The 11,252-nt window shown below is 47.5% G+C and overlaps 2 protein-coding genes and 1 non-coding gene across 3 annotated transcripts; 1 reads left to right on the forward strand and 2 right to left on the reverse strand.

The window, feature by feature from the left end:
- Positions 1-1,787: 1,787 nt before the first annotated feature.
- Positions 1,788-1,907, forward strand: LOC123100974 (U5 spliceosomal RNA). Its single transcript, XR_006448577.1, has one exon. It is a non-coding gene; the product is annotated as a U5 spliceosomal RNA (small nuclear RNA).
- An 11-nt stretch (positions 1,908-1,918) lies between these two features.
- LOC123098288 (heparanase-like protein 1) lies at positions 1,919-6,831 on the reverse strand. The gene is made up of 10 exons (XM_044520243.1): positions 6,376-6,831; positions 5,790-6,018; positions 5,637-5,673; positions 5,066-5,246; positions 4,535-4,683; positions 4,212-4,445; positions 3,143-3,332; positions 2,877-3,002; positions 2,651-2,750; positions 1,919-2,434 (listed from the first exon to the last, which is right to left on the reverse strand). Exons 2-10 carry the CDS (start codon positions 6,006-6,008, stop codon positions 2,054-2,056), a joined length of 1,617 nt encoding a protein of 538 aa, XP_044376178.1. The 5' UTR covers positions 6,009-6,018; positions 6,376-6,831; the 3' UTR covers positions 1,919-2,053.
- Positions 6,832-9,207: 2,376 nt separating this feature from the next.
- On the reverse strand, positions 9,208-10,728 carry LOC123100162 (putative cyclin-dependent kinase F-2). Its single transcript, XM_044522130.1, has one exon. The coding sequence runs from the start codon at positions 10,634-10,636 to the stop codon at positions 9,353-9,355; it is 1,284 nt and encodes a 427-aa protein (XP_044378065.1). The 5' UTR covers positions 10,637-10,728; the 3' UTR covers positions 9,208-9,352.
- Positions 10,729-11,252: the final 524 nt, after the last annotated feature.

The following is an 11,252-nucleotide window of genomic DNA, read 5'->3' on the forward strand; positions in this document are numbered from 1 at the left end:
TTAGAGGCCGTCTTCCCGCGGCTGACCAAATCCGTAAGAGGAATGGACCAGGCTCGGAATTTTGTGCTCTCTGTGGTGACTTGGAGGACACGAATCATATTTTCTTCCATTGTGTGCTTGCTAAACTAGTTTGGAGCCGTGTCAGATCCTGGCTTCAGGTCACTTGGGATCCCTCCTCCTTTAATGAGCTCAGAGGCCTTGCCAATTCGTTGGCTGGTGTGACAAAGAGGATCTTCTGGGTTGGTCTGGGTGCCATGTGCTGGTCGTTATGGACCATTAGGAACAAATTTACGATCGAACATGCTTATCCTACTAAACCAGCTGATTGTTTATTTAAATCATGTATCTTCTTGCAGCAGTGGAGATTATTGACTAAGGTGGAGGACCGGGATGCTCTTGATCTGCTCATATCTAAAGTTCGGACCTCGGCGTCGTCTCTTTCTGGGCAGGATCCTGATGTCGTCTGATCTCGCATTTTGGAGGTTCTTCGACTTAGTTGCTGGCTATCTCTTTCCTAAGCTATCCGGCCTGCGTGCCGTGTCTGGCAGGGTGCCATGTATCCGTCATACTTTCGTGCTCGTCGTTGCGTGCCCGTGTTTGGGTGAACTGGTGGTGGCTTCGTCCCCGTTGTTGTTGTTGTGGTTGCTCTGTGACTCTACCGTGTGGCTTTATTTATAAAGTCGGGCCTATGCCTTTTCTTTAAAAAAAAATCCCCATACGCGCCCCTATCCGGTTGGTTTCACCTGAGACAATTTTGCTGTAATAAACGACTAGGGAGTAGGAAGGAGCCGACCAACCGCTCGAGTGGCGCGTGAGTGCGAGGCGAAGCGGATAAGAACTAAGAAGCAAAGGAGGAGATGTACGTGGAAGGAATGTGCGATGAGTGCGGGCGTGCGTTGGATCATCGATCGATCGATCGATCGCGCCGGTGGGGCCTGCCGTGTGCCCGTGCAGGAGAACGGGGGCACGTCGAGGACGGGGAGAGATAGCGCCGGCAGGGGCGGGACAGAAAGCGCGGCGGCCAGGCTGCCGCTGCCGGCCGGCATGCTGGCCGCGGCCGCGGTGATCATCGTCGCACGGAAGCGAGGCGCGCGGCATGATGGAGTGGTCGTCCGATCCGATTCACCGCGCACCGTGCCTGCACGTCTGTCTCTTGCGGCCTTTGCGGCGGATCCGAGCATGCATGGCTAGCTATGGAATTACTACTACTCCACCATGCTTTGGGGCTTTGGGCAGTGGCCGGCAGGCACCGGTATGATCACAGGGGCTGAAAGACCGATGCACCCATGGAGCGTGCGCGCGTGCACACACAATTAGAATTAGTTGGCCGCTTCCATCCATCGGACTGAACGGCACCACGCTAGCTAGCTAGCTAGAAAGTGCAACAACTCACAACTGTCTCCATTTTCTTTTTGCGATCCAAAATTTACCAGTCCTGATCTAGTTTTGTCATTTCGAAATTCAAGTTCAAGCCCTGGATTTTTTAATTCTTTTTTTGAATCTAGTTCAAGCTCTGGCTGGACCTGGACAATGAGGCAAAACGAAAACGAAGAAGGAAACTGAAGCTCGGCGCCTACGACGGACCACACGGGCCTTCATGGTTCAAGCTCTGGCTGGGCCTGCATTGACTGGCCCATCGTGGTTTCGGAGAGGCCACAGCCTCTTCTCAGTGCAGCAGCATCAACGCGGGGAAGGAGGATGGTTTAGTACCACCTCGCCCCGGCAGAGAAGAGCAGGTGCCTAGGATGGATACAAATAGCACCCGTGGTGGAATGGAGAGGGCAAGCAGCTGCGTGGTGAGCACAAAGCGAACTATTCTTTCGCCTTTTACTAAAGAATACCGTGTGCACGCCACACTAAGCAGCATACCTTTATTTTTGAAGGGCGTCTCCTCTTTGTGAGGAGGCCCCAACAAACATGAATTAAAACTTTTAATTTATAAATAAAGCCTTGGCAAGCTCTTTGAATGTTTGCATTGATATACTTCTGCTCGTTTTCCTCTTTTATACGATTATATCTCCACACCACAAAATGAACAAAAAACCTTCTTCCCTCAAGAACAGGCTTTGGCCTCGAACCTCGGCAGGACCACAAAGGCGATCGACGTCGGGGCCAGGTGCACGGGCGAATCCACGGCGGCGGGCACCGGGTTCAGGGCCGGCACGCCGCCGCCGTCTCCCAGCTCCAGCGGGACGCCGTTGAGCAGCATCGTCCTGCTCTGGTGGTCGCCGTCCTTGGCGGTCAAATGGTACTCGTCCCTCTTCGTGCTCTCGCTCGACTGCTTGCTTCCCAGCCATGACACTGCTCTTCTCAGGCCGCCGCTGCGCCTCCGGTGGCCGGTTCTCCTCTCGACGCTCACGTTGAGGTCGTTCTGGAGGGTCACATTGTACACGGTGCTGTTGCTCAGATTGATCAGGAGGAGCGTGATCCCTTTCTGCGTTGTGGAATAAGCAAGCTTTGTTCAGAACAGCAGAAATGGTTGAACTAGCACATGTTTCAATGATATAGTTGAAGTAACTCTCCAGACACAACAAACTTAGCAAACTAAGTAGAATAGCCATATCACTTGAAAGTTGGCAACAAATCTAAGAATATCTGAAACTATCCCAACCAGTTCCGCTTTAAGAAGGTGAAAGCGTCGGATTCTTACGTGTCGCTTGCTGCAGTGGGCATAAGCACGCAGCTTACGCGGTGCATTTATATCGACTGACAGAACTCCATTGCCCATAAGCCGATGCCATAGCAGAGCACTGCGAACAAAAGGAGGGGTCAGCACATAAGAGCCGGTGTCCTTGAATTAAAAAAGCACATAAGAGCCGCGTTCTGGAAAACACTGCAGCAACCGCCTAAAAGAAGTTTACAAAGGTGAGTCTTGCCTGTAGTAATCAGGATTTGGCAAGAACGTCTGCGTGTCAAGCAGACCGTAGTTGCCACCGATGAGAGTCTGCCTGCAGAACACTTTTGTGTTGTACTTCGATGCCATTCCAAGTTGATCGAGGTACCTGTTTGCGTTGAAATTACGTCACGACTTTTTGCTCACACAAGATACGTCTACATCCTTCACAAAAAAGAAAGAAAGAAAGATACATCTACACCAATGTTGTACTTGTGTAAATTTCATGAGAAAATGTTGAGAGCTGACCAGATGCTGTTCATGAAAGTATTTGACACCAGTTGACGGCCATTGTTGAACACCCCACCGCTTTCACTAACCCAAGAAGAAGCCCATGTTCCATGCCTTTGAAGGGTAAGTTGCATGTCCCGGTAAGTGTCTTCAGCACGATCTAGGTACTTAGGATCTACTATCTTCCTCATAAGGTGGACATCATCCCCTGAAAACAAAGTGTCACCGCTGATGCATTCTATATATTAATCACATCAACTGGTTGAATAAATTCTACTACTGTATTAGGATGTTAAGAAAGAGCTTGCTATTCCTTCAAAAAACAGTTTATGTAAGCCCTTTTTTTTAGGAATTTCATGATGCCTTTCCTTCACATTATGTATCACAAGAAGCACCCAAATTAAAAATTTAAAACAGCACGGCAATATATTATTTTATTGCAGGGGACAACCATTAGTAAGACATGTACTCCCTCTGTTCCTAAATATAGCTGTACACTAGAGTGAGGCACGTCTCGATCAATACATCTCGAATCTAAAGAGAGAATGTTATTGTTATGCTGTCCCCACTCTGGAGTATGATTGACCATATCATCCAGCGAGTGGTCTTAAGCGCTCAGTGCATCCATACTGAACTCGAATGTGCGCGCTTCGGAAGAGAAAGTAGTGCGAACTACTAACTGTTATGCTGGCTTGGCCCGATCAAGACTTCTATCCCTCAGAAACTGTCTCGCGTCTTATCCGTGTGCGCGGTTGAGGAAATTGGACTTCGTATTCTTCCTGGGTCTGGCTCGTGGGCCGATTCTTTCTAGAGATTTCAATATGAACTGCATACAGATGTATATAGACATATTTTAGCGTGTAGATTCACTCATTTTGGTCCGTATGTAGTCCATATTGGAATCTCTAAAAAGACTTATATTTAGGAACGGAGGAAGTACATAACATTAGCGAAGTCCTGCCTACAAAATTCTCAGAGTCATTCCTTCTGATATCTCTAAGTCATGCAAAACATCAAGATATGATTTTGGAGCAGCAAAATGAGCCTTTTCTAAATGCCACCACAGCAAAAGCGACATATCACATACCTCCACCAAGATTGTAAATGTGATGCGTCAAGGCATTAACAACACCGTGACCTGAAGTCTGAAGTAACTGGGTGTACCACTGTTGATCAAAGAATCCTCCAGGGGCTAACAGGAGTGGCTGGGAGAGCGGTGTCCTATACAACTGCCGGAGTATGGATTTAAGTTCAATTACATCCTTTCCATAAAGTTTGGCGTCAACTCTTGCCCCGGTTCCATGCCCACTCAGCTCATTACCTGACAAGAAAAAAATATTCATGCCTTCAGAACTCAGAAGGGATAACATAGAAGAGCTGAGCACATAACAAAAAAATACAGTAGATTACCGAATTCCCACGAGTCAACTGGATATCCTTTTGAGATTGTGTATTCGACAAAATCATAGGTGTTTGTAGAGTTCCACTTCCCTGCCCAGAAGGAACGTTGGACATTATACCTTCCATGGAGTGCATTCAGACCAAATGTGATAATTGCTCTGCAGATAGATTTGTGTTCACCCATGAGCTAGTTCTGTTGAGCACTTATAAAATGAACAAATGATGCTAAACAAGCACATGTCCCTCATTGTGCACATCAGTTCCTTGTACATATATTTCACTTAGTTATGTTGATAACTTCATCTGGCTTGGTTTCACTTTTACCATATCTCCTCCCTAAACAAAATATAATGTCGAGAAGACATGCAGAAAAAACAAGGCTGCTGGTTATTTTCTTCAACTATCAGTAGGTTAAAAAAGCATCCAGAACAATGATGGAAATGCAATATCACATGGTTATGGCTATGCGAGCACAATATGTGAACATCTGACACAAGTTATGCATGCTAAATTCAAAAAACTTGATATTAGACGCCTCACCCTGTTTTTTGGAATAGATCATTCAGTTTATCCCACCTATCCATACTTAGACAACCGGCTGAAAAACCAAACAAACCATTTGACACATTTGTGAATGGAGAGCACGGACTATTTGTCCCAACATCGTAAACAACTCGGTCTTGCAAAGAGCCTCCCAGCCTAATCCTCAAATTATGAAATTCTGCAGACAGAATAAAGATCTTTTTATATATTCATCAAAGTAACCAACTAATGCCTACAATTACAAAATATTTCTGCAAGTCAAAATAATTATAATCTACTGACATGACTTTTTTTTTCGAAAAAATCCACTGACATGACTGTAACTACATATGCTGCATACTGTATTATGTCAGAATTCTGGAGCAGTTGCCTTACATATCTTGTGATACTTGATAAACTAGAGACCGTAACAAGCGATAGTATCATTGCAGAGAGAACATAACCTTTTTTGGAATACAAAGTTCACAGTAGGTGGGCAAATTATGAGCATAGATCATAGTACATAGTCTAGAAAAACAACTAACATAGACCCAGCAGCAACTACTGAATGAAGACTAAAATATTATACCTTGAATGGCTTGAGCCAGAAAGGGGTGATCCAAATCCTGAACAAACCAGTTGTTGGGAACAACATGAACACGAAAAGCAAGTCAGTCCATGAACCGCAATGTACATTAACAGCCTATTACTTACTGACAACAAGTCAAGAAGATAAGCGTACCAAATTCAGAATGGAAGATTGGCCCCATGGGCACTGATTGTAGTTGCACTTCTCCGGCGGCCACCAGTCAATGGTGGCGCAGATGTAATTCACATCCGTCACAGCAATTTTAGTGGATCCTTTAACTATGACCGTCGCCTCCTCCGGCTGCTGAGCCGAAGCCGAGTGCGGAGCATGTAGGCAGACAAGCGCGAGAAGGAGGAGATGCCTCGCCGCCATGCTTCCTTACCTAGCAGAACATATATAAAAGCAAAAAATCAGGATACAATTGTGTGTTCGTTCTGTAAGCTCACCATTTCGCCGAGGGTTTCACATCAGAATCAGATGCCGAAAATCGTGCATAATTAAGCAGTGAGACGATGCCCTGAGGCTGAATTGGCCCAAACAATGCACGGAATTCATCAGCCCCGATGACACCATGGGGCAGGCAATTGCAAATTAACGGGATTAACCACTCGGATCAGTAACAGTAGGATCATACACAGGAGGTCAGGAAATGCTGCCGTCTGTTAGAAGAGGCAAAGATCCCAAACTCGACATCTGCGAGAAAAGACGCTAAAGTAGGAAGAAGGAAGCGAGACCCCACCTTTCCCCTTCCTCCACCAACCACTCAGTCCCCGTCAGGCGTCGGCAACCAATCGGGAGAGCCGCGCCGGCGCGCGCGGGAGGCCGGGAGATCCGGCGGTCGGGCGAGCTGCTTCGGAGCTGAGGCCACCGCTTCCTCGGGCCCCAGGAGGCTTCACGGGACGCTCCTGCTCTGCTATCCCTCACTCACTCGGCACAGGGCTTTGGTGCCGCTGGCTTCTTGGAGCGACGCGGCGGCCCGGGGAACAGCGCGGAGAGCACGAGAAGGAACAAGCTGGTGGGTGTTTCTGGAGATCCGTGCCTCTTCTCTCTTCTGTTGAGTAGATTTATTCTTTGCTTGTTCCCATGAATGTTTTTTCAGGCGATGAACTTCTTCTTCCTTTGCAAAAAGGAAAGCGAAAGCTGTTCATTCGCGCTGGACCAATCGATGCGCCATTTTTGTGTATGATCGAGTTTGTCGTTTTAAATGGTGCTCTCTGTTTAGTTTCTACGGATTTTTGCTGATACACTTCACAGTCACAGAGTTGTTCGGTGGAGGTGGGAGGGTCACGACAGCGACAGTGCACCACCTGGAGGCAAAGATTCCGATTTCTGGGTGATATACTACTCCCTCCGTCTTATAAATATAAAAGCGTTTTTATACTAATATAGTATAAAAACGCTCGTAGAGTAGTTCTTAAATAAACGGCAGAAGAAAGAAGAGAGGGAGTCGGTTGGACGTCGGTCAGGCCTTGTAGGCTATTTCTCTCTTGTTTGCTCAAAAGTCTTTGCGGTTTAAATTAATTTGCTGAACTAGTTGTACAACTAGGCTTTTCATATCCATTTCAAACGACCGGATAAAAATTTGGCACCCAACAAGCTCCCCATAACCGGCTCAAACGCTCGGACTGACCAACACTCCCCATATCCAGCTCAAATCTGAGACGAATATGAGAGTCCCGGACACGTCCGGGCACGCCCACATTGGTATATTGTCATATGTCTACCAATTTTACATGAAGTTTGAGACGCCAAAGAAATTATGTACAGTTGAAATCATGTTAAACAATCTTATTGCAAAAAGGCAAGAGCTACTGCACGCGTGTTTTTTCTTCTCTGCTTTTGGATTATTTTTGTATCCTTAAGTTCACTCTACTACAAGTCGCAAAACTATCGTCCTTCCTAGTTAGCCTTGAATATGCAGTCTGGTGCTTGTCAATGCCGTCAAGGTGGAGCCACTCTTTGACCAAATTCCATAACCTCAAGGTGAACCAGCAATTGAAAAGCAAGTGTGCTCCGGTTTTCTGGACCATTTTGCAAAGAGGATGAAGACCATAATTTGGCCAACCTCGCTTGGCGAATCTATCCATCGTTCAGATCCTGTTTTGGATGGCCAACCAAGCAAAAAATTTGACTTTCGGCGACGCCCAAGCCTTCCAAAGCATGGAGTCCAGAGGTGACATGACTCTCCCCAAGAATTGCGCGCGATAAGCCGAGGCCGCAGAGTAGTGCCCACTCTCCGCAAGCTTCCACACGATGTCATCCTCGATGTGGTCGTCAAGGTGGAAATCATTAATAAGCACCCATGAGGTGAAGAATTGACTGATGTGCTAGGCGGACACCATGGTGGCTGGGTTGATCTTGAAGATCCAAGCATTTTCCTTGCCGGCCTCACGCACCTTCCAACTTTTTCTCCTGGACGCGTCGTCGATGAGGGGGCGATGTCCCTAGGCTTGCGGCCGAGGAGCCAAGGGGAGTCCCAGAAAGGCGGTTTAGCTCCATTGCCCAAAATGATATGGTGGTGGATGCATAGAAGAAATTAAGGTCGTCCTGGTCACATGGGTTTTCCATGCCAACCCACAACTTTGTTGGCTCTGTCCATTCGTACCATGGACACCGTAGCCTCAACGCTGGCGCAAATTTGTCAGTATTAAGCACTTACCGTAGCTATAAATAACCTCTCGGGTCAAACTAAAATTGGCCAAATAGCCAAGTCCTCTTTCTTCTTGATACTATTCATGTAAAACCGGTCAATTTTCGCCCAATGAAAAGATAATAATTGTAACACTTAAACATTTGCCTAAATGGAGCACTAACATTTTTTCTATAAAAATAACAATGTTTGTTTGTTCATGAATATCCATAAGCATCTCAAAGATTATTTTTAAAAGTTTTTTAAATTAAATCTTTTTTTCAGATTTAATTTTCCTTTGTGTGTGAACATGGGCTTCTGACACTATATTTGCCCTTTACCTTGGTAAAGTACACTTCTAGTGGGAGTGTTGTTCGTTGTTACACTTTTTATTCGTTTTTTTGGGAATTGCTAATTGCATGTAGTATGCATGTACCTCGGAAAATACCCTTTGATTCCTGGGTGTATATACACCTAATATGGGGAAACGAATTAATAATTTTAAGAAAGTCGAAAAGTTTATAATTTTTTTCAAATAATTTGCACTAGTATATAAATTTTCATGAATAAAAAACTAGCGTTGACTTTAGGGCAAAAAACAAGATTTATTTACTATTATAGGTCACTATTCACGCTATTTCGGCCGAAATATTTGTTTATTCTGAAAAGAAGTCAATGTTTTTCTTTTCTTTTTTGTGGATTTTTTACAAGTACCATACAAGGTCAAGTTTATTTCAAAAATATCTAAATGGTATATAAATAAATATTTAGCACATTTCATGCAGTTAGTATGATGCCCTCAAATTTGCGATGGCCACTCCGCTAGATTAACAAAAGGACATATATAGAAGTAGAAGGGCAATGATGATGATATATACAGTATTAAACATGACTGATTTACAACATGCTCAGTTCGAGGGACATCATCTCCAAGCAATTACATATAGCTAGATGGACAAGGGCGGCGATGACAAGCCCTTTCCAAAATAGCAGTACAAGGTTTCAAAAGGTCAGCAAAAAGGCAAAACCACCATGCTACGATTTGCACCGGGAAGCACATATGCTAGCAAGCATCTAGCTAGCTACACTACATGGCCTTGTTCCACATCGCAAGTGGTATTCTGAGCACGTTCTTCATTTGTGGTGTCGCCGGTGGGATGACCTTGATCCGCTGCAGCAGGTTCTTCTTTGTTCCTGGCGTCGCCGGTGGGATAACCTTGATCCGCCGCAGGTTCTTCTTCTTGGGTGTCGCCGGCGGAGTGAACTTGATCCGCAGCACATTCTTCTTCTTGAGTGTCCCCGCCGGAACGATCTTGATCCGCACAACGTTCCTCCTTATTGGCGGCAACGGCTCGATCACGTCGTCGGTGTGGAGCTTGGGCGCGAACCACGGGAGTTGGAGGGCGGCGGCCGTCGTCAGCCGCTTCGCCGGGTTGCACTCGAGGAGCCCTTTCAAGACTTGGAAGCCGTCCTGGGACAAGGTCTCCCGGGGGAAGAGGTTTCCCAGCGTGTTTGTGTTGTGCTGCTGCGCCTGCGCAGAGAAGAACACTCGCGGCACCTCGGCCGCGACGAAGTCCGGCCACGTGCTCTCGTCCGGGAAGCCAAGAACGCGGAAGATGGCAGAGAGCTGGGCGGCCCTGTCGTCCTTCTTGTCGGCCTTGAACAGCATCCTGCCGGTCAGCATCTCGGCCATGACGCATCCCAGCGACCACACGTCGACGCCCGCGTCGTAGTCCGGCCTCCCCAGGAGCATCTCGGGGGCCATGTAGGGCATGGTGCCGGCGAACTCGTACGGCTTCCTCGCGGTCTTCAAGGACATGGCCAGCCCGAGGTCGCAGAACTTTAGGATCTTTCCTCCTTCCCCGACCAGGATGTTGTGGGGCTTGATGTCGCGGTGGAGGATGCGGTGGCTGTGCATCTTGTTGGCGCCGGTGAGGAGCTGCCACATGTAGGCTTTCACGATGGCCTCCGGTAGCGGCGGCCTCTCGGACAAGAAAGCGTGGAGGTTGGGCCCGACGTAGTCCATGGCGAGGCAGAGCTTGTAGGTCTCAGGGTCGCGGAAGAGTCCGTGGGAGCCGACGACGTAAGGGTTCGGGGTGCAGGCCTCGAGGAAGCCGGCCTCGTCCTGGATCTCTTTGTTGGCGGTGGCAAGATCACCGTGGGAGCGGAGGACCTTGATGGCGACGGTCTTGCCCGTGACGCGGTGGCGCGCCTTGAGGACGGCGCCGAAGCTGCCCTCGCCGAGGCAGGGCGTGTCATCGAACTCGAAGGCCGCGGTGCTTCCGATGCGGACGCGCCTCCTCTTGCAGCAGGAGATTTCTGGTTCTTGATCCGTCCCGTGGCCGGCAGCTGGTCGCTTGCCGGCAGCCATGGCGCTCGAGCTTGACTAGGGCTTCGCTTCTCGTGGACTTGATGCGGGGCTTGGCGATGGATCGGAGGTGGAAGCAGGAGATCGAGGAAAGGGGGGAGGGAGCTAGGGTTGAGCTAGAGCAACGCAAACATTTCTGTATATATAGATCGTGCATGAATGCGCGATCGACTAGGCTACGTATTGGGTACTGACCGCGCACCACCCGGATTCCATCCATCAGCGTATTCTTTAAGCAAACCGCGTGCAGATGGAGTTCGATATTGCTCTGGCTATGGATGCTGATGGAGTTAGCTATGTTATCCGTATTGTGATTGTACTCGGAGTAAATCGAGTCAATTGCATGGCTTGCATGTTGTGCTAGCTTGCACTACAAGTCAAAGGATGTTGCCCTACGGACGGGTTTAGTCAAAGTTGGAGTTGGCTGTTGTGCGCATGGCCGAGTAGGTCTCTGTGTGTGTGCATGTACATATATGTGGGCCTGACTATACTATTACTCCCTCCGGTCCTTGCATATAAGAATTGTTTGAAGTCAAACTTCGTAACCATATTTGTATGAAAAAATATTAACATCTACAATGCTAAACTTATACAGTATGAAACTAAAGTCATGACGCAT

The sequence above is a fragment of the Triticum aestivum genome, chromosome 4D, assembly GCF_018294505.1.
Source record: "Triticum aestivum cultivar Chinese Spring chromosome 4D, IWGSC CS RefSeq v2.1, whole genome shotgun sequence".
In the NCBI taxonomy this organism is placed as follows: Eukaryota; Viridiplantae; Streptophyta; class Magnoliopsida; order Poales; family Poaceae; genus Triticum; species Triticum aestivum.

Coding starts and splice junctions, on each gene's coding strand:
- LOC123100162 (XM_044522130.1), bottom strand. CDS start 10,636: ATGGCTGCCGGCAAGCGACCAGCTGCCGGCCACGGGACGGATCAAGAA.
- LOC123098288 (XM_044520243.1), bottom strand. CDS start 6,008: ATGGCGGCGAGGCATCTCCTCCTTCTCGCGCTTGTCTGCCTACATGCT. Junction 5,674..5,789: donor AATCTTCCATTCTGAATTTG/GTACGCTTATCT, acceptor TGGTTTGTTCAG/GATTTGGATCACCCCTTTCT. Junction 2,435..2,650: donor CCCACTGCAGCAAGCGACAC/GTAAGAATCCGA, acceptor TCCACAACGCAG/AAAGGGATCACGCTCCTCCT.